This window comes from Lepidochelys kempii, chromosome 3, assembly GCF_965140285.1.
Source record: "Lepidochelys kempii isolate rLepKem1 chromosome 3, rLepKem1.hap1, whole genome shotgun sequence".
In the NCBI taxonomy this organism is placed as follows: domain Eukaryota; kingdom Metazoa; phylum Chordata; order Testudines; family Cheloniidae; genus Lepidochelys; species Lepidochelys kempii.
The window spans coordinates 40,671,321-40,694,484 of NC_136382.1; the positions used below are offsets into that span (position 1 = coordinate 40,671,321).

At 43.8% G+C, this 23,164-nt stretch overlaps 1 protein-coding gene across 3 annotated transcripts in view; it reads right to left on the reverse strand.

Annotated features, from left to right (window-relative positions):
- The window catches only part of ERICH1 (glutamate rich 1), a 109,482-nt gene that overhangs the window by 84,953 nt on the left and 1,365 nt on the right, over positions 1-23,164 (reverse strand). For 2 of the 3 annotated variants that reach the window (XM_073336185.2, XM_073336184.2), the window contains exons 2-3: positions 8,760-8,801; positions 295-459 (exon numbers count right to left, since the gene is read on the reverse strand). In XM_073336185.2, coding sequence (XP_073192286.2) covers positions 295-459; positions 8,760-8,801 — 207 coding nt within the window. The remainder of the gene's footprint in view (positions 1-294; positions 460-8,759; positions 8,802-23,164) is intronic. The other variant, XM_073336183.2, reaches the window with a different exon arrangement.

Below are 23,164 nucleotides of genomic sequence, written 5' to 3' on the forward strand. Positions count from 1 at the left end.
TGCTGAACTTGACATTCTGGAAGGACACACGATACCACCAGGCAACTCTAACTTTGCATTAACAAAGGATTTTTTGTCAGTGAAAAATTTAGTTTGATCAAGATGCCGAATGGTATGCACTGCAGGGAACTTGATGGGTAAACCCAAAAGTAATTTTGCATTTAAAATTTGGGGCTCAGTGCATACATAGGACAAGGCTCTGCACTATGCGTTCATATATAACTTTTTTCTCTTTAAAAACAATGACCAAAACCCAAGTATTTTCACATTGCAGTAATTAGCAGATTACATTACCTGCCGAACTGGCACAGTTTGATGAAGCCTGAGTATTCTCAGAATCCTTCTGCTGTGGTTTTGATGTGGGATTTTTTAGTACCATCTCTTCTCCACTTGGAACAGGCACATGAGAAGTGGAGGGAGTAGCAGCGAAGAGCCTCTTCAGTACTTTCCCTATGAACACTATGGGATAATAAAAATAATTGTAATAAATAAAAGTAGAAACATCTTTACAATAGACATAAATCACTGTATTCTGAGATCCTTTTTTTAACCCTCTAATCAATTAAGAGTTGCTTCCCTTTCCTCCAGCTGTAAGTGCAAGCTGCCATCTGCACGTAAATCCCACATCCTCAAGGGTCATCAGTGAAATTTTGAACCTGGAATAGCCAGCATTCCCCCTGGCTATTCCGAGCTAAAGGAGTAAATGTTAGCTCGCGGCAGCAATTGTACGCTGCAATCCTCTGCAGCCAGGACAGGACATTTTACAAGAATGCTACACAAGCATCTTAAGACTGCTTAAAGTGTCTTGTTGGCACTGGGAGAATAACATGAGGGGGAAACGAGTCCAGGAGAGCTGGCTGTATTTTAAAGAATCCTTATTGAGGTTACAGGGACAAACCATCCCGATGTGTAGAAAGAATAGTAAATATAGCAGGCGACCAGCTTGGCTTAACAGTGAAATCCTTGCTGATCTTAAATACAAAAAAGAAGCTTACAAGAAGTGGAAGATTGGACAAATGACCAGGGAAGAGTATAAAAATATTGCTCGGGCATGCAGGAGTGAAATCAGGAAGGCCAAATCACACCTGGAGTTGCAGCTAGCAAGAGATGTTAAGAGTAACAAGAAGGGTTTCTTCAGGTATGTTAGCAACAAGAAGAAAGTCAAGGAAAGTGTGGCCCCTTACTGAATGAGGGAGGCAACCTAGTGACTGAGGATGTGGAAAAAGCTAACGTACTCAATGCTTTTTTTGCCACTGTCTTCACGAACAAGGTCAGCTCCCAGACTACTGCACTGGGCAGCACAGCATGGGGAGAAGGTGACCAGCCCCTGTGGAGAAAGAAGTGGTTCAGGACTATTTAGAAAAGCTGGATGTGCACAAGTCCATGGGGCCGGATGCGCTGCATCCCAGAGTGCTAAAGGAGTTGGCGGATGTGATTGCAGAGCCATTGGCCATTATCTTTGAAAACTCATGGCGATCAGGGGAGGTCCCGGACAACTGGAAAAAGGTTAATGTACCGCCCATCTTTAAAAAAGGGAAGGAGGAGGATCCTGGGAACTACAGGCCAGCCAGCCTCACCTTAGTCTCTGCAAAAATCATGGAGCAGATCCTCAAGGAATCAATTCTGAAGCACTTAGAGGAGAGAAAAGTAATCAGGAACAGTCAGCATGGATTCACCAAGGGCAAGTCATGCCTGACTAATCTAATTGCCTTCTATGACGAGACAACTGGTTCTGTGGATGAAGGGAAAGCAGTGGACGTGTTGTTCCTTGACTTTAGCAAAGCTTTTGACACGGTCTCCCACAGTATTCTTGCGAGCAAGTTAAAGAAGTATGGGCTGGATGAATGGACGATAAGGTGGATAGAAAGCTGGCTAGATTGTCGGGCTCAACAGGTAGTGATCAATGGATCCGTGTCTAGTTGGCAGCCGGTATCAAGTGGAGTGCCCCAAGGCGTCGGTCCTGGGGCCGGTTTTGTTCAATATCTTCATAAATGATCTGGAGGATGATGTGGATTGCACCCTCAGCAACTTTCCAGATGACACTAAACTGGGAGGAGAGGTAGATACGCTGTAGGGTAGGGATAGGATACTGAGGGACCTAGACAAATTGGAGGATTGGGCCAAAAGAAATCTGGTGAGGTTCAACAAGGACAAGTGCAGAGTCCTGCACTTAGGACGGAAGAATCCAATGCACCGCTACAGACTAGGGACCAAATGGCTCGGCAGCAGTTCTGCACAAAAGGACCTAGGGGTTACAGTGGACAAGAAGCTAGATACGAGTCAACAGTGTGCCCTTGTTGCCAAGAAGGCCAATGGCATTTTGGGATGTATAAGTAGGGGCATTGCCAGCAGATCAAGGGATGTGATCGTTCCCCTCTATTCGACACTGGTAAGGCCTCATCTGAAGTACTGTGTCCAGTTTTGGGCCCCGCACTACAAGAAGGATGTGGAAAAATTGGAAAGAGTCCAGTGGAGGGCAATAAAAATGATTAGGGGACTGGAACACATGACTTATGAGGAGAGGCTGAGGGAACTGGGGATGTTTAGTCTGCGGAAGAGAAGAATGAGGGGGTATTTGATAGCTGCTTTCAACTACCTGAAAGGGGGTTCCAAAGAGGATGGATCTAGACTGTTCTCAGTGATAGCTGATGACAGAACAAGGAGTAATGGTCTCAAGTTGCAGTGGGGGAGATTTAGGTTGGATATTAGGAAAAAAACTTTTTCACTAGGGGGGTGGTGAAACACTGGAATGTGTTACCTAGGGAGGTGGTGGAATCTCCTTCCTTACAAGTTTTTAAGGTCAGGCTTGACAAAGCCCTGGCTGGGATGATTTAATTGGGGATCGGTCCTGCTTTGAGCAGGGGGTTGGACTAGATGACCTCCTGAGGTCCCTTCCAACCCTGATATTCTATGATTCTATGATTTGTATGTAAAAGTAACGAGAATGGTAGCAATAGCACATGCTAACACTATTATTTCTATTAGAGAAGTAGCTTTCTCACATGCCCTTTTGCCTTCCACCTCACCCTATCATCTCATGCTTGCAGTACAAACTGCTATTGGTTATTTAAATGCAAAGGTCATTTAAATAAAACCAAGCTGTAGCTAAAATTGCCTTCTTCCTAATGAGCATGCCTGAGTATTTTAGTCACTTAAACCATATTTTGTTTTAGTCACAGAAAGCTGTTGTCTAGAGTGTGACACTCTTGGGTTATGATGTATGCCTGGTCAAGCAGAGATTTTTACAGAGCAGAGGAGGAGAATAGGTTTGGAGATAGTTATCTAACCTTTGATCCAATTTTAATGTTTTGGCAGGAAAAGGCACTTCTATCCTCAGGGTAACCTACTGTGGGATTCTAACGAAATAATTATAATGTTGCCTGGAGAAATGGGGTTTTATTACTTTAACAGGCTGATAGGATGGAAGGGCTCCCTTTTTCATGATAAAGCTATTTTTAAGGAATAGTATTCCCTCTAGCCAGGCAATCTGATTGTGGGCCACGAGACATTTTGCTGATCTTATTTGTCTATAGGCATGGCCCACCGCAGCTCCCAGTGGCCGTGGTTTGCCATTCCTGGCCAGTGGGAGCTGCGGGAAGCGGTGGCCAGCATGTCCCTGCAGCGAATCACGGCCACTGGGAGCTGCAGGCAGCCATGACTGTGGACGATCAATGTAAACAAATCTTCTTGTGGCCTGCCAGTGGATTATCCTGACGGGCTGCATGCGGCCTGCAGGTTTCCCACCACTGCTGTAAGTAATGGCTGCTATGACTCTACAAGGACATGTGACCAGGCCACATGATGCTGCCCTCCATCTTGGGATGTCAGTACTTTTCCACAAACTGACCTGGGAACCAAGCTTTGAAACAAAGGGTTCCCACCATATACTAAAACTATATCAGGCAGGGAGTGACATCATCTGGGGATCTTCACTCCCCACACAAGATGACTCCTGGAAACACCTGAGGAACAAAAACTGAACTGAGGGAAGTGCTGGACCCAGGCTAAAGGGATTTCTAGCCTGTGTATGAAAGACCTGGGGATCCAAGCTGTAAAGCAAGTGCAGCTTGCCCCTTAAGAATCTGCAGCCTGCTTGTATCATTTTTAGGGCGAGAATCTGCTATTAATATCCAATCTAGTATATTAAGCTTAGATTGTGCTTTTGTTTATTTGCTAGGTAATCTGCTTTGATCTGTTTGCTATCACTTATAATCACTTTAAATCTATCTTTTGTAGTTAATAAACTTATTTTATGTTTTGATCTAAACCAGTGAGTTTGGAGTGAAATGTTTGGGAATCTTAGCTCAGAGGGCCTATTGCATTTCCACTACACATTGAGAGGCAGGCAAACTATGAGCTTACGCTGTACAGTTCCCTGTACAATGCAAGACAGTATAATTTTGGGTTTATACACGGGGGTGGGGGAAGGAGCCTGGGGAGCTGGGAAATTGGCTGGTGTTTGTTGTTTCCACTCAGGTAGCACCACCTGCTGTCATGTTGGATAGTAACGGTGCCTGGGTTAGGCTGGATGTGTCCCCACCCAGCTGTGTATCTTAGAGGGGTGCAGTGGTTCCCCCAGCTCTCAGACTGCACTCCAGGGGTGACAACCCATCACAGGTCCCTAATGTAGTGCCAGATGCTTCTATCCTTACTTATAATAACTAGTCCCATTGACATCAGTAGTAGTACTCTTGCCAGGTCTTTAGCAGTATCAGTCCCATTTTATGGACACATTCTGCTCATCTCACTCATAGAATTAGTCCTATTGACTTCAATTGAACAACTTACATCAGAAAAGTGAGCACAGTTTGGCACTTAGTGGTGACTAGCACTACGCATCTTGAAAGACATGAGGGGAAACAGTCATCTACCATAGTATACATACACCCATTATAATTTCATTCAGAACAAGATTCTCTTTAAATATTTAAACTGGCTCACAGCACTATTTAAAAGCCTAAATTATTTTACTATGAATGAAGTCTCGTGCCTCTAGGAAATGACAAGGTATGAACAACGAGTGTGGGACATTCAGGGGAAAAAAGCATTTTATGCTGTAATCACAATTTCTATTCATTAACTAGAGGAATAATTTCATTGCGACTGTGGCTTAGATTCTTATTCAATAAGCGTATTGAGAATAATGTGGTGGTGGGGGGGAATAAATGGTAAGAGAGTCTTTAGACTCAGTCCAGAGGATGGGATGGTGCAACTACCTGCTGCCCCAAGAAGAAATGATGACTCAGTTTCAGTTCCTCCAGCGCCTACATCCTGCTTTTGGAGAGGGGGAAAAAAGAAAGGAGGGGTAAATTATTTCACCCATTTTGATGGGGCATTTGCTTGCCCTGCTACTGACCTGTGTGTACACATATGTACTGTCAAAGTTTGACTCAGACTCACAGTTTATCAGACCACTCTGTTAAGGGTGGCAGGTAATTGAAGATACATGAGTGGTCTCAGGGATCTCGAAGGGTGGTGACTAAAATCTTTTTCTTCTTTTGTCTGTAAGTTCTCTGTAACTTGTTCTCCAAAAAACTGTATAAATTAAAAGACACAAGCCCCACTCGGGGGGCTCACTTCTAAATGTATTAGCAGAGCAGCTTTGCTAATAAAACAATCTCCTTTAACAGCTTCCAGTTAACTTAACTAATTGCCCTTCACACCTTCCATTCTGATGCCTGCTTCTTAGATGTGCTGGCTCTATCTTAATTGCTTCTCCCTCAGATACTTTGTAACATGTTTTGGCATGCCCCCTCATATATAATGTATCCAGCATGTCCCCTTATACAACCTTATACTTATACAATGTTATACTTCCACAGTACCACGGGAGTCAGGGCAAGTACATCAGGCATGCATTTTGTGCTCTCTTTGCCTTCCTTTCCCATGTGTCAAGCTCTGATTTAAGCAGCCCTACTGCAGTTGCACATGGCAGGGCATGTGGCCTTGCTCTCCCCCTGCCCTTACTCACTGGCATTGCTATATTTCTAGCAAATCAAAATCTAGCCCAATTAAAGTTTTGTGCTCAAGAGCGGTGCCAAATTTACAACAACAAAGACTGCACTACTGTGTTCTGTCACCCTTTCAAGTGACCACTACAGATAAGGATCCAAACAAATTGGTTCCAATCCAGCACCTTTCACAATCACTAAATTCATTAAAGGAAAAGCTTCCTAGAAGTGTTAGGAAAGATGTAGCGATGTTAAGTACAGAGAAGATTTTCCCCATGCTGTGTGTCTCCAGTGTACAAATATATATTCTTTGCTCAGTGAGACAGTAACAATTATTGGCACTGGTCACAATGGTGCCCTACAACCCTTCTGAGATGAAAGCATGTTCTAATCTAGGAAATCATTTTCTATATTTACATAAATCTGAGAACATTTGAAGTTAGGGCTATGAAGGAGATAACCTTTTTAGGTAAGGTTATTTTTTGGCTTGAACAAAAATAGTTTTAATTTATTCAGTGCCAGAACTTGGTAGTCATAAATGGAAATTTTACTAGGACAGTTAATTCAGATTGGATTATGTGCACGGTCATGTGATTTTAAGACCAAATAAAGGACTACACATGGAAACCAATGATAAATACAAAGTATATCAAAACAAGACGGAGGAGCTTTATCTTGAGTAAAATGGGGATGAATGCTAAATTATATCTATGCTCTTCATTACACATTAAGAGGTAAAAGAAATACATTAATTTAGCCTCCTTTGGAAGTTTGCTAACGTTTGAAACACACTCCAAAGAGAAAAATATAATGGACTGAAGGAGATTAAACAAAATTTTAACCTAAAAAAAAAAAAAAAAAAGCAGGCAGATACATCTGCAGAAGATTAAGATCTAAACAAACAATGAAGGCAGTGGGCCAGCAGATAGCCTGGTTTCAAAGTTAATGAATATCCACAGCTCCCACTTACATCAACTGAAGTTACATAGGCTTAGTTAGTACTTCTGAAAATCAGGCCCTATGATATGCAAGTTCAGACACCCAAAATTAGAATCCACTTTTGAAAACCTGGCTCCCTCTCGGTACCCTGGCTTCCTCCCCTTTATGAAGAGCTGTAATCTACACATGATATTTAGAATGAAGGGTTATGGAGTGTTTTAGCTCCATTTCAACAGTCTGACTTAAAAAAAACCCAGTTACATTTTATCGGAAATATGAATTAAGAAGATACAAACAGCAGATGTAGATTTCAAGAGAGAAAAACAGCTGCCAAACCACAACAAGCTAGTCTCCAATTATGGTATCCATGTATAAAATGAAAATGCAAAGGACCTGGGATCTATTTAAATATCAATTTTATTTTTGCATAATTAAACCCATCCATCAACCACAATGCCAGCCAGAATTTCCAACAAATTATGAGCTTATTACTGTCACTACTGAAGAAAATAGGCTGATTCTGGAAGCATGCGTGCACATACTGCCCTCCTGCCCACACATCCTGACATCTTTTCCTGAGTTGGATTTTATTCCTCTTGTTTAAATGGGAGGGGCTTGTGTCAGTTTTTAAAGCAAGGGTCATCAATCCTGGAACTCCCTTCTACACTGTGTTGCAAGAGAACCCAGATTCTCTGACCTTCATGACATCCTGCAAGGTTGATTTATTTTGCCAGGTGTCAGTTTGCGTAGATTTCCGGGAGGAGAGACTTTTCAGCAGGGAGTAAGAAAGGTTTAAAGACCATGTGATCATTCTGACATTGCAATCAGATGCTGTACAATCATTAGAAGGGACTGGATAGGGGCTTTTATAGAGTTAAATATATATTAAAGAAAGGCTATATTTTGAAAGGTGCTAAATGACAAATTCAAGGTTTGCACTTAACAGAAGTCCCATTCAAGCCAAAGAAAGTTGAGGATGTTCAGCATCACACTGTAAACCGGTGGTTCTCAACATATTTACCACATCCAATACTACCTATATGGCCCTGAGGATGTCCCATGGGCCGCAGCTGCGTGCCGACTGAGCCACAGGTTGAGAACCATTGCTGTAAACATTCAGCACTTCACAGGTGCAATCTCTAAACGCTGAGTGCCCAAAGCTGTATATGAGTACCCAGTGTTTTGTGTCTGAGGATCTAGAGAGCTTGACATAGAAATGCAAGATAGTATTTCAGTGTGATCATGTCACAAACAGCCTGTGGATTTTTCAGTTGACATTTTAAATCCAAGATTGAAAGACACAAATTTTAGCTGTAGTGATTCTTGGATTAGTTGGATAGGGTAGGAGGGAAATGAAATCTATAAGTAGTTCACAGGTTCTTGTCAAGGTGAAAGGCTGAAATATATGAAAAAATAAGCACTAAAAATGTGGGATGTTTCAATTGTACAAGCAACCAAAGCAGCAACCACAGACCACATGTTTTATCTTTCCTGGTACTCTGTGTGGGCAATAGGCACCTGCTATTTTTAGCAATGAGAGCAAGTTGTGACAGATACTAAACTGCTAGACAAACATTAGTCACTGCAGAACTAAACATAAAAGCCGTATACGGAAAGAGATATATAATACATTGCAAAAATAAAAGCAACAAATGTTTAACCAAAACAAAACCCCACACACAATGCACCAAGCACTAACCCCCATTAAAGAGAAAGCAAGCCAGTATAAGAGAGGAATTCAAGCTTGAACTCACATAATAGAAGAACACAATGTGGTACCCAGAGACTTCCCACCCACTCCCAGAAGAGACAGACCCCATATTAGTAAGAGAAACTGAAAACTGAAATGCAAAGACAGCTGTAACTCACATAGACTCGCTGTCCAGCACAAAGTGCTGATCAAAACCAAAGCTGTACAAGAGAAATTGGAAAATAAGGCAAAAATTAACATTATAGGCCAACACCAGCATAAAATTCCAGATGTAAAGGTTCTCCTGCTGTTACTAAAGTTATCTAACGGTTATTTGAGACTCTAATTTGTTTAGTTATCCTGCTTGTGTTGATTACACAAAATTAAAGTCCCAATCAACATCATAATAGCTCCTTTCTTGGCTCAGTGTAGGAGGAGTGAATTTCCTCCAGAGGCCTTCTGCATCGAGTGCCTGACATACACTGTTGGCTACCTGCCATACATACTGTGAGCACCCCTGCCGTGTAACTCAATTGGTTGCCCACTGCCTATTCAGATGCATCTTGGGCAGCAAAAAGAAAGCAATATCAGACATGCTCTACACATTACATCTGGATTAAAAGGAAAAACTGACTAGAAACATGAGATTTTCCCTACTTAATTGCTGTCTCCATCAAACACAGAAGTGTTTTTCTACTAAGAAAGGCTACACAGGAAAGCGACTAGGGGTCAGGACCTGCTCTGAAGTCTTTCCATGTGTAAAATGCAACAACATCTGTTCCTCCAAGTATGGAATGACAGTGTACAATAGGACAGGAGAGCGGGAAAGAGAGATTATCTTGATTCGGTAGTCTACACAGAAAACACAGATGGAAAAAAAAATAAAATCCCAACACATTTTAGGTTACCTAGTTCATCTCTCACACAAGAAAGAAAATATATAAAAGCATTGCATGATTTTTCTTCACTGGGTTTCTTAAGGGTTTTGTCCTTTGTTTTAAACATTTCTGGTCAAGGAGCTTCCACAATTTTCCTTGGAAGATTACTGAATAGTATAATAAACTTCTCTGTAAAGGTGGTGCTCCTCCCACCCTAGGCTTATCCAGACTAAGCTTATTCATAACGTAGTCCCATTATTCCTAGTCACAGTTCCTTTGTACCCAACAGAGCTCTAGTCTCTAAGGTGCCACAAGTACTCCTTTTCATATTTAGCTCTTGACATCCTTCCTCCTAGAGCGATCCCTCCTGTCTCCTAATAATTTTTCATTCTCCTCTCTGAACTTCTGCCAACGAGTCAGTGTCTGCTACTGAAGTGCCCAGAACAGCAAGCAATTTTCCATTCAGTGCTTATTCCCTACATTCACATTCCTTGGAATATTGCATATGATATTATATAGAGTGCTTCTGATAACAAGTCATATCTAACTCTGGGTTCTCTCCCCCAGGCTCAGGTGGCAGCTGGACTTAGACGGGCTACTGTTGTACAATTTTAGGTGTGTTATTACATTTGTGCTGTTCTTGGATGCTAACGTAGCAGTTGTACCCTCCCTGTCTCAACCCAAATCTGCAAGAAAAGTGCTGCAGTTTATTATAGATAGGAGCTGTATCCTTATCTTGGTCACTGCAAGATTAGATTGCTGAAAAACAACAAACTCTGCATGGAGTGACATGAGGACTACTAAGAAATTGAAGCTAATGCAGTTTGCCACAGCCCGTTTATTAAATGGAGTCTCACACTGGGAGTATGTTATACCAGAGCTTTAGGGTTTTCACTGGCTGGCAACAGGCTTCTGGGTAGAATTACTATTCCTAGCTTTTAAGGCCAGAAGATCATCTACTCCGTCTTCCTGTCAGGAAATAGAATTCCATTCAGTTACCCCTGTATTGAGCTCCAATAACTTGTGTTTGGCTAAAGCATTCCTTCTAGAAAAGGCATCCAGTCTGAATTTGATGACATCAAAAGATGGAGAATCCATCACTTTCCTTGGCAGTTCCAATGGTTAATCATCCTCTGTTAAAGCTTTGCGCCCACTTTCTAATTTGAGTTTGCCTGGCTTTGGGATCCAGCCAATGGTTCTTCTTATGCGTTTCTCTGTTAGATTAAAGAATTCCTTAGTATGCAGTGTTCTCTCCTTGTAATGGTACTTATACACTGTAGTCAAGTTACCCCTCAATCCTCTTGTTGATAACATGAGCTGATTGAGCAATTTTAAGTCTTCCACTAAGGCAGTGGTTCCCAAACTTGCTCCGCCGCTTGCGCAGGAAAAGACCCTGGCAGGCCAGGCCGGTTTGTTTACCTGCCACGTCTGCAGGTTCGGCAAATCGCGGCTTCAGTGGCCACAGTTCATTGCTCCAGGCCAATGGGAGCTACCAGAAGCGGCAGCTGGTACATTCCTCGGCCTGCGCCACTTGCAGTGGCTCCGATTGGCCTGGGGCAGCGAGCCACAGCCACTGGGAGCCACAACTGGCTGAACCTGTGGACATGACAGGTAAACAAACCGGCCCAGCCCACCAGGGGCTTTCCCTGCACAAGCGGCGGAAGAATTTTGGGAATCACAGCACTAAGGCACTTTCTTCAGCTCTCAAATCATTTTGGCTTTTTTCTGTACCTCTCCAATTGCACAGTCTTCTTTTTAAAATGTTGACACCAGAACTGGATACCGTATTCCATTGTCCATTTCACCAATGCCGTACATAAGAGGTAAGAGTCACCCTCTCCTCGCTACTCCTCTGATTATACATACAAGGATAGCATTAGATCCAGTGGCGGATTACTGTACCCAACCAATTGGAGAGCCCCACAGGAGTGACTGGAACTCTAGCCACAGCCCCTGCTCCTCCTCTCCCCCCAGCAGCCCTGCCTCCAGCCCAACCAAAGAAACCTGTGTGGAGGTGATGAGCAATTCCCGTCGCCCTGAGACAGAGCTGGCTGACTGCTGCTTGTCCAAGCCTCACACTGAGGTGGCCCAAGGATCTCCCACCCTGCATGCTGGACAAAGACCCCACCCCAGCCCCACGCTGGACTGAGGCACCCCCCCCCGCCCCAAATGTGGTGCTGGACTGAGCCCCTCTCCCCCCCCTCACCAGGCATGGAGCTCACCTGAGCCCCTCTCCCCTCCCCGGTGTGGCGCTGCTCTGAGCCCCCTCAACCCACTCCCATCCCTGGCGTGGTGCTGCTCTGAGCCCTCTCCCTTCCTTCCCACCCCCGTGTGGCACGGAGCTCCCCTGAGCCCATCTCTCTCCTGCCCCCGCACAAAGCTGGCCTTCTCTGCTCCTTCGTGTGGGGCTGGCCTGAGCCACTCGCTGAAGCCCACATCTTCCCTGCACAGGGCTGGCCCGAGACCCACTGCTCATAACTGCCCCGCCCCAAGGCCCACCACTCATCCGCCCCCCTCCTTTTTGAAAAAACTGGACATTTGTCCCATTTGCTCTTGCGAATTGGTGATCAGTTGGCGAGAGCAAATGGGACAAATGCCCAGTTTTGCAAAAATGTTAGGACGTCTGGGGCCAAAATGGGACATATGGTCATGCTAGGCCAGGGGTCCCCAAACTATTTTAGTCACGTCCCCCCTTACCCAGTCCATACCCCCTCCATCTCCAGGAGAAGGGCAGGAGTGGGGCCGGGGCCCACAGTCAGGGGCTGAGAGTGGGTGTGTGGCCGGGAGCAGAGCCACAGCCGGTGGGAGGGCCATAGCAGAGCTGGGAGAGGGCTGGGCCCTGCCATGCCCCCCCCCCGAACAGTCCTCTGTGCCCCCTTAGCGGGGTGTGCCCCATGGTTTGGGAACCACTGCCCTAGGCTGTGGTAAGAACTGCACAAAGAGCCCAGACAGTTGTGGGGGAGCTCCAGAACCTGCACCTGCCTTGGACAGGGGGCTGGAGTGCCAGACAGCAACCCCCAGCCATTGTCCCTGCCCCCACTCCCAGGACACGCCACCCAGGGCAGGTGGAGGGACCAGGACTCCCCATAGTGGCCCAGACTCCCTGGACAGCTCTTACCATGGCTTGGCTTCTGGTCAGGCCAGGGGGTGGAGCCTTGGGGGAAAAGGGGAGGAGCAGGGGGTGGGACCTCATGCCTGGAAGGGATGTGGTGGGCCCAAGTGTTCTTCGTTCCCACTGCCCCAATATATCTTAATTTGCCTCTGATTAAATTGTTTTTGCTATAGCATTGCACTGGCAGCTCACGTTCTGTTGCTTATTCCCTACAGTCCCTAGATCCTTTTCAGAGTCACTGCTTTCCACAATATAGTCCCCCATTCTGTAATTGGGCCTGCAAACCTACACTGGCCTGGGCACAAAGTTGCAAACAGCTTGAGTCCAGATTTCCTGTGAGACGGTAATACTATGCATTGCCAAATTGCTTCAGAGGTCAACAGAAGTTAACAAGGGAGGTTGTGGAATCCCAGTCATTGGAGTCGTTTTTGAGAACAAGTTAGACAAAACACCTCTCAGGGATGGCCTAGACGAGGGTTTCTCAACCAATAACTGAGTCACCAGAATGTCTGAAAAAGTAACGTGGCAGCTCCTGTCCCAACAGGCTGGCTGGGCTCGACTCCCTGCTCCAGGCACAGCAACCTCTGGGGTCCCAGTGCCGCTCAGTTCTGGCCCAGCCGTCATGATAATGCAGGGCCACAACCACAGCAGGGCAAGTGGGGCAGCCGCTCAAGGTACAAAGCCTTGGGGGAGGAAAAAACAGGGTAGTGGGGGTGGAGCCACAAGGCCCTCCAGATTTCTGACCTCCATTTAGCACAGAGGTTTTCAAACTGTTTGAAATCATAGAATCTCAGGGTTGGAAGGGACCCCAGAAGGTCATCTAGTCCAACCCCCTGCTCGAAGCAGGGCCAATTCCCAGTTAAATCATCCCAGCCAGGGCTTTGTCAAGCCTGACCTTAAAAACCTCTAAGGAAGGAGATTCTACCACCTCCCTAGGTAACGCATTCCAGTGTTTCACCACCCTCTTAGTGAAAAAGTTTTTCCTAATATCCAATCTAAACCTCCCCCACTGCAACTTGAGACCATTACTCCTCGTTCTGTCATCTGCTACCATTGAAAACAGTCTAGAGCCATCCTCTTTGGAACCCCCTTTCAGGTAGTTGAAAGCAGCTATCAAATCCCCCCTCATTCTTCTCTTCTGCAGGCTAAACAATCCCAGCTCCCTCAGCCTCTCCTCATAAGTCATGTGTTCCAGACCCCTAATCATTTTTGTTGCCCTTTGCTGGACTCTCTCCAATTTATCCACATCCTTCTTGTAGTGTGGGGCCCAAAACTGGACACAGTACTCCAGATGAGGCCTCACCAATGTCGAATAGAGGGGAACGATCACGTCCCTTGATCTGCTCGCTATGCCCCTACTTATACATCCCAAAATGCCATTGGCCTTCTTGGCAACAAGGGCACACTGCTGACTCATATCCAGCTTCTCGTCCACTGTCACCCCTAGGTCCTTTTCCGCAGAACTGCTGCCTAGCCATTCAGTCCCTAGTCTGTAGCTGTGCATTGGGTTCTTCCGTCCTAAGTGCAGGACCCTGCACTTATCCTTATTGAACCTCATCAGATTTCTTTTGGCCCAATCCTCCAATTTGTCTAGGTCCTTCTGTATCCTATCCCTCCCCTCCAGCGTATCTACCACTCCTCCCAGTTTAGTATCATCCGCAAATTTGCTGAGAGTGCAATCCACACCATCCTCCAGATCATTTATGAAGATATTGAACAAAACCGGCCCCAGGACCGACCCTTGGGGCACTCCACTTGATACCGGCTGCCAACTAGACATGGAGCCATTGATCACTACCCGTTGAGCCCGACAATCTAGCCAGCTTTCTACCCACCCTATAGTGCATTCATCCAGCCCATACTTCCTTAACTTGCTGACAAGAATACTGTGGGAGACCGTGTCAAAAGCTTTGCTAAAGTCAAGATACAATACATCCACTGCTTTCCCTTCATCCACAGAACCAGTAATCTCATCATAAAAGGCGATTAGATTAGTCAGGCATGACCTTCCCTTGGTGAATCCATGCTGGCTGTTCCTGATCACTTTCCTCTCATGCAAGTGCTTCAGGATTGATTCTTTGAGGACCTGCTCCATGATTTTTCCAGGGACTGAGGTGAAGCTGACTGGCCTGTAGTTCCCAGGATCCTCCTTCTTCCCTTTTTTAAAGATTGGCACTACATTAGCCTTTTTCCAGTCATCCGGGACTTCCCCGGTTCGCCACGAGTTTTCAAAGATAATGGCCAATGGCTCTGCAATCACAGCCGCCAATTCCTTCAGCACTCTCGGATGCAACTCGTCCGGCCCCATGGACTTGTGCACGTCCAGCTTTTCTAAATAGTCCCTAACCACCTCTATCTCCACAGAGGGCTGGCCATCTCTTCCCCATTTTGTGATGCCCAGCGCAGCAGTCTGGGAGCTGACCTTGTTAGTGAAAACAGAGGCAAAAAAAGCATTGAGTACATTAGCTTTTTCCACATCCTCTGTCACTAGGTTGCCTCCCTCATTCAGTAAGGGGCCCACACTTTCCTTGGCTTTCTTCTTGTTGCCAACATACCTGAACCCTTCTTGTTACTCTTGACATCTCTGGCTAGCTGCAGCTCCAGGTGTGATTTGGCCCTCCTGATATCATTCCTACATGCCCGAGCAATATTTTTATACTCTTCCCTGGTCATATGTCCAACCTTACACTTCCTGTAAGCTTCTTTTTTATGTTTAAGATCCGCTAGGATTTCACCGTTAAGCCAAGCTGGTCGCCTGCCATATTTACTATTCTTTCGACTCATCGGGATATGAGGTGCAAAATGAAGATGCTTACTTGCTACTGCCCAGGGGAGCATCTCATGGCAGCCAGGCTCTGTGGGTAGGGGCAGCTCCAGGAGGAATTGTGCTACCCACAGTGTCCCATTTTTCCACACCCCCCACTTTGCACCATGTGTAGCTGTCCTGATCGCCCCGCTGTAGTTACACCCTGGGTGCGGAAACCCCAGAGATTGTAACATCCGGAGTGGAGAGCCAACCCCAGCCAGCCTCAGAGCACAACTGCTGCCCCTGTGGGGCACTTAATAATATTGAGAGACTTTGTCTAATGGACACTTATGAATACATCTATAAAATTAAAGAACATATTTGCTGCCACTTGAATTTCAATTACATTACTATTGGGAGGAGCTCTTCTAGCAATTACAGGTTTCTTCTTGTTTAATCCATGTCTACATTTTGGATAATCTCCCCTTTTAGTTTTTCCACATTAGTTCTTTATTTTATACTGTTTTTCTAATCAATATATCCTTATTATCATCTCTCTGTCCCCAGTGGTATCCACAACACCTATTTTAGCATAACTTGATCCTATAATTATTTCCAAACAGAATATATGAATTCTATATATTTTCATTTTAGAAAATCTTCATCATGCAAATCAAGAGTCATGTTAAACTATAACAAAATACCCAAGTTACAATTATTTTTACACACCTTCTAATGAGTACGTTGTGTGTGTGTGTTTGTTTGTGTTTTTACACAAAGACCAAATTATTTAGGTTGACGTAAGGGTCATTTAGGGTCAGACATTCTGGAGTGAGGAAATATAAGCCTTTTTTAGTTCCCTGTGCAAATTCTGCTTCCTTGTGCATCCAATATAAGGCAGGGTTCACAGAAAGAAAAAAAAAAGTGATTGTGCCATTAAAGAGTATAATCATACTCGTACACAGTGAGAGACCAACCCTTTTCCCTCCTTCCTAATGCAAGTCATTAGTGTTTTCATAACTATTTTGGTGCACGGTTATACTTTCATGTATCTGGGATGGTGGTTTTTTTGTTTTAAAGATATATCTAACAAAAATACACATCGTGTGCAAGTAGAGGTCCCAAGCCTAAACTGTCAGTTTTGGCTAGGTTTAAGCCTAGATTGCTCAGAATTTGCTTGGTTTTGAAAAGATATTAAAATGTAATCTGCATAATATAACTCCCACCCCTCGCACCATCTTTCACCAAACCCAATACCTGTTAGCAAAGAAGATCCACGTTTTCTACTACTATTTCCACAGAATTCCTTTCAGTTTGTCTTTCCAGAACCTGCCACTCATGAGAAGCTCAAGTGGGTGGATCTATTTTTGTCACTGCATTGGATTACAGACTGGCTGACTATAATTGACCCTAGTTAGTTTTTGGGACTGATATAGTGTGAATTATGAGCTATGTAGCACAAGTGTACTGTGTCAGTTTCCTTTTCAATCAAGACTACTTTCTCTATTACACTTGATACTCTGTGACAGAAGTGTACAGGTGTCAGAAATTAATGTGATTTAACACCAGTGTGAATTTAAGACAAGGTCACAGGTTGAAGTGCAGGAAATGTCACATTACCATAAAGATCAAAATTTGGTCACATCCGGTAGTTGCAAGTCTCTATGGAAACACTTGGATCAGTAGTGCTGAATTGCTTTGGCCAATGAGGAAAAAATCTTGGCTGCATTTGAGTTAACAGTTCATTTGCTTCTTCCTAAAGAAATTGATGGGAGTTATGCACTATGAGAACTGTATTATTAAATATTGTCAAGGACAGTGTTGGAATTAATAATATTTGAAATTATGATTACTAATACAGGAAATCACCAAATACTAATTTAACTATAAATTCCTTTATTAAATCCAAAGGCCAAATGGGACTTTATGCAATTGCTTTAAACACGCTTAAAAATCCTAAATAATAAGCAATTTACTACATCGAAACAGTAACAAATAATTTATAAGTATTTGATCAAGATACTGACAAACGGGCTAGACCAGGGATTAGCAACCTTCGGCACGCGGCCCATCAGGGTAAGCCCCCTGGCGGGGCGGGCCGGTTTGTTTACCTGCCATGTCCACAGGTTCAGCCAAACGCGGCTCCTACTGGCCACGGTTTGCCACTCCAGGCCAATGAGGGCTGCGGGAAGCGGCGGCCAGCACATCTCTCGCCCTGCGCCACTTCCCACAAACAAACTGGCCCAGCCCGCCAGGGGGCTTACCCTGGAGGGCCGCGTTCCAAAGGTTGCCAATCCCTGGGCTAGCTGAAGAGGTGCTTAGACCATGCCGGTTTGCTTCAGTGTGGTCAGGTAGGTATTAGCAATGAACCCTTTAAGAGCTGACTTTTTATTCCTTTTAACAAACAAATGATGTCATTGCCAATTACTGACTTCAGCTAAAAACCAACTTGAGACAGTTTACCCTTATGTCCAGTCTTAATCCACATAAGATTTATAACCTTCTTTCTCCCCAAGACCTTTCCTCCCCCTCCTCCTTGCTGTCCAACAGTTTTTTCATTGCACCGGGGTTCACATAGATATGTGGGATGGGAAGGTCCATGCTGGCTCAGTTTAAGACAGATTCTCTTTGATTGCAGATGGTTTTAAATCAGTCACTCCTATCAGTTAGAGGTCTTCTTTTTAGAAACTTCCCCTTATTTCATTAGTTATTCTTTGAATCAGACATCCTTCCTACAATTTATTCCTTTTGACCTTAAAACATTATTTTTAAGGCCCTCCTTCTTACTAGTCAGGGCCTTTCTTCATAAACAATTTTCCTTAACCAATAAGCTAACTTTATTTTTTTAATTTTAAACTTATCCCTAGCTCTAACAATCTGTAGGATAAGTACTGTTATTTTTTGTATGCATAAATCAAAAAATAAGTGGTCTAAAGATGGTCGGTCAGTTCTTTCAGGATTCTGTTAAGAGTGCATGGTTAATGTCAAATTCCACTGTATTTCACATAGAATTATGCGCAAAGCCAGCTGTCTCTCTGGTCAAAGCAGAATCCTAATATACACAATGGTATTTCCAAGGTACTGAATATATGGCACTTTACCATCTATGCTTGCTGGAATTATGTATAGCATGACTTTTATTAATAGCTGGAAACTCATGTTCCCCCATTAAGGAGCCATGTTTAAGAGACCTCTGTTCGAAGATTTTATTAGATCAGGCTGTCTTGTCATATTATTACCCTCCAAACATATGGAACTGCACTGCCTCATAGCCTTAATGGCTGGATCCCAAGAGAACTATAACAAATTGCCTTCGAGCTAATCAGTGACTAACCCTCTTGCAGCAAACTACGAGGGGAGGTGTGATGCTCTGTACCTCAGGGGAAAACACCCAGCAGCCCGATGTTCATTCTTGTAAAATGATTGTGTGGTATCCAATGCAAGGTTTGTCATGTCAGGTATCTTCGGAAGGCTCATGATGCACTGAGCATTGTTGTTACAGTAATGTTATAGGTTATAATTTCATGTATGGAGTTATGAGGCTGAAAATGTATCCTCATGACTTACAATAAGCCCAGGCAAAAACTCTCCAAGAGCAGAGAGGCAATTCACACCTCATCAGGACAGGTATGGGACAAACCCAGCCCAGACTCACAGAACAAAAGACACTGGCCTAGGCAGCAACAAAAGGATCTGTTGGACTCTCAAGTGAGTCACCCCCCTTCGTTTGGCCAGTTTGGGACTGCAAGGAGGTAATGCTCACCTGACTCTGAAGGGGGGTGGGGGAGAGGTGAAGCCATGATGGAAGAAAGAACATGATAAAAGGGATAGACTTTGCCATGCTCTCTCTCTCTCTTTCACTTACATCTACAGACACCACACCAAGCAACCGAAGCACTGATCAAAGGGGAGAGCCTGGCTGAAGAGCCACCAGACAGCCTGTGGTGAGAAGCATCTAAGTTTGTAAGGGCACTGAAAGCGTTAAGATCAGTTTAGAATGCGTCTTGCTTTTATTTCATTTGACCAAATCTCACTTGTTATGCTTTGACTTATAATCACTTAAAATCTATCTTTATAGTTAATACATCTGTTTATTTTACCCGAAGCAGTGCATTTGGTTTGAGGCATGTCAGAGTCTCTCCTTGGGATAACAAGCCCGGTACATATCCATTTCTTTGTTAAACTGACGAACTCATATAGGCTTGCAGCATCCAGCTGGCATAACGGGACACTGCAAGATGGAGGTTCCTAGGGTTGTGTCTGGGACCGGAGATATTGGCTAGTGTCATTTGGTTGCACAATCTAAGGAGCAGCTTACATGTCAGAGGCTGTGTGTGTGAAGAGCCCAGGAGTGGGAGTTCTCACAGCACAGCAGGGGTAAGGCTGGCTCACAGAGTCAAGAATTGGAGTGACCTAGCAGATCACCAGTCCAGATAACACCAGAGGGGAATATCACAGGCAGGTCTTATAAGGTATCATTTTAAATCTCAATTTGCTAGTCAAGATTGTTCTGATAAAATTGCAGCAATACTCTGTAAAGTTACAAGATTTCCCTGTATGATTTTAACACTGTGTGTTCCAAACCCCACAGCCCTGCCCAAGCAGAAGTCAGCAAACAGGTCTGCCCTAGGCAAAGAAATGTGTGCTCTGCTTAATTTGCATTTAAGCAGCAAATAGAGTCATCAAGTAGGAAGGGAAACAAAGAAAGCTCAAACAGGTGTAGAAGGTGTCTGAAACGGAAGTGTCTGAATAATTATTTGAGATAATAAACTGCCAAATTAGTCCCTTTAAGAAATAACAGACTTTAAATATTTTGTACTCTCTAGGTGAGGGCTGGGCAGAATAGGACATTCATTTCTGGCAGGGAAATCTGGTACTGGGGATGTTAGGATCACCCTGCAAAATAACCAATGCTGGTGAGAGCTAGAGCGTAACCCAGGTGTGGCTGGGAGGCTGCAACTACAAAGACACTCAGCTTGTGGCTTGGGTGGTGAAAGGCTGTTTGTGAGTGCCTGAGGTGGGAGCTACTTCACCAAGGCAGGGGTGACCCTGCTGCCCATTAGTCTGGATTGTACTGTGGTATATTATAAATTCCTAAAGCAACTCTTTTAGAAAAACTTCTAATCTTGATTTTAAAATAGTCAGGAATGAAGAGTTTACCATGACCCTTGGTAAATTGTTCCAATGGCTAATTACTTTCACCATTAAAAACATATGCCTTATATGCAGTCTGAAAGCAGGTCAGCTAACCTGAGTTAAGAACCCATTTATTTATTTTTTATTGCAGTGTAGATACAGCTGGTCTGTGTGTGTGTTCCTTGGCCACCCTGCCAGCTCTTGCTGACACTGTGAGCAACTTCTGGGCACTCACTCAATTGCCACCCTTTTCTAGGCCCAGGGTCCTCTAGCGTGTTGTCTTTGATCTTTCTCTTCTCACCTTGACAAGACAGCTAGGGCACCAGAGGAGTCGCGTCTTCAGGACCATAAGCCTGACTATCATGTTTGAGTATTTGTTGGGATGCTCCTTATTTAGAACATTGATTTACCTTTCCTGCTTGGTTCCCCTGACAATCCCTTTTGACCTAACTCCACAACAAATAACCTATCATGAACGCACATAGAAATGCAGCATATTAATAAAAAATACAGGAAAGTTCATCACACACAGTAATGCTGAGCATACCAGCCTCATGCCCCTCCCCTCCGTTTCCAGCAAATGTCTCTGCCAGAGAGATATTCTTGTTTACATGTTGCTTTGAAGAGACAAAGATTGTCTATTAGGTTGAGATCTAACTTTAGGTTTCCACAGATACTGTAGGTGATGGGTTCTCTATAAAAGCCTAGACAAGCTAGGTTCCATTTCTCTTCTGATTCCCTACGTTAGGCTGCTGTTCAGTAACTACACATTGGCTTAGACACAGTTTAAGGAGAATATTTATTCACTGATTTAAGATCTGATGCTGCAATCATGAGTATGGCAGTTTTGGAGCACAGTCTGGGAAGCGAACATCTCTCTTTAATGTGTGACCTGACATAGTAATACTTTAACATGGTGTTTCTAATGGGAGCAGTACTGAAAATTATAAGATGAAAGGTATTCAAAATAGGTTTCACCATTTAAAATAAAAGAATTTGATAGATGTTCAGAAAGGAAACAACTTATTGCACAAATTGCAATATCTTTTCTGCTTGAAAGGAGGACAGTCTTGTGGTTAAGAACTAGACTGAGATGGAGACAGTCTAGGTTCAGTTTCCAGCACTGGCACAGACTACATGTGTGACAGCAGACAAGTGAATCACTTCATACCTCAGTTCCCAAACTGAAGTGGGAATAGTAATACTGTTGTAATTCACAGGAGTGCTGTGAGATTAATTTGTTTGTGTTCTGAGGTGTGCAGATACTATGGTAATAGGCATTGTACGGGGTGGGGGGAGAGGGGGCATCTCCAGTCAGGCCAAGGGAGCCACAAGTGGGGAGAAGGCAAATTCCATGCCTACCTTGGTTTGCAGTTGGGGGGAGGGGGTACGGGGGAAATGCCCAGGTAGGTCCTTATAAGTAACAAGATATATAATGCTTATACACCCTGGTTTATTGTATGAGCATCATGAATGGGTTCAATATTTATTTTTAAAAGAGGGAGGGGTAAACACATGCAGTTTTCCTAGGGAAGAAACTCACTCAGTTGTCTTTATTTTACAAGAAGCTAAATAGATCACATTCCAGGGAAATACTGCAGAGATGCGGCCCATATAAATATTTGTTAACAACAGGATAGTTACACACACCGTACTGAACACTAAAAATTCCTCCAAATTAAGAGGATTGGGACTTGCTTGCCTTATTTGTTCTACTCCTATCATACACAAAAACAGATGTTCCAAATAGACATTTCTCCCTTTCAACTGCTACTTAAGTTTCTCTCTCAATAGTATCAGATCACCCCATGAGAGAAGATGCGTGAAAGAAATATCAATTAATGGGATCAGACAGGCAACCTTGGCTCCATTAGCAAGTCTTATATCAAGAGTCTCAGGCCAGCCTCCACAGGTTAAGGCTACAGTTTTCTTCAAGCAGTGGCTGGTTCCTCCTTATGCTAAGATAAAAGGAAGACACAGAAGCAGAGCCTAAAGAGTTAATCCTGAAGAACACTGTCTTATTCCCTTGTTTGATGGACTGCAGAAGGTTTTATGAAGCAGGGGCTCAAAGAGGATGCCTTCCATGATTCTCTACTATTTCAGGATCCCTAACATTATATTAGATTTATATAATTCCTATTTTGTTTTTCAAATAAATAAATACAATCCATAGTTATCTGGCTTGCAGAAATTGCAAAGTCTTTGCTCTGTAGGGGATAGACTTGTAGAGCTTACAAGATTCAGAACCAGCCAGGGTATACTTAACTAGCTGCATATACACACTTTACAACATAAAATGTTTTATTGTTCTTACTCCATATTAAGTTTTAAACTGATAAAAAATTGTGAAAAATAATTGCATTTTAGAAGCTTAGCAGTAACACTGTTCCATTAGGATTATTTAAGTGCAAAGCTGCAACTTTCAATGTTCAGATTTTTAGAAATAGATACACACAAAAAAACAAGCCCCCCAAACCAAAAATCCCTCAAAGGCAGTCACATTGCAAAAACAGGAAAAAGTCTATTTTCCCAAAATTTTATAACTCCAACTGCACAAAACAGCTCCAAGCATTTGTGCGCACACACTCATCTCGAGGACAACAAAAAGCATTGACAGTTTCAGCCAAAAGTGAGAAAGGTTTTTTGAGGGGAGAGAAAGGGGAAGACTATTAAGATGAATTTAGAAAGGGGTTGCATAGAAGCATTACAGAA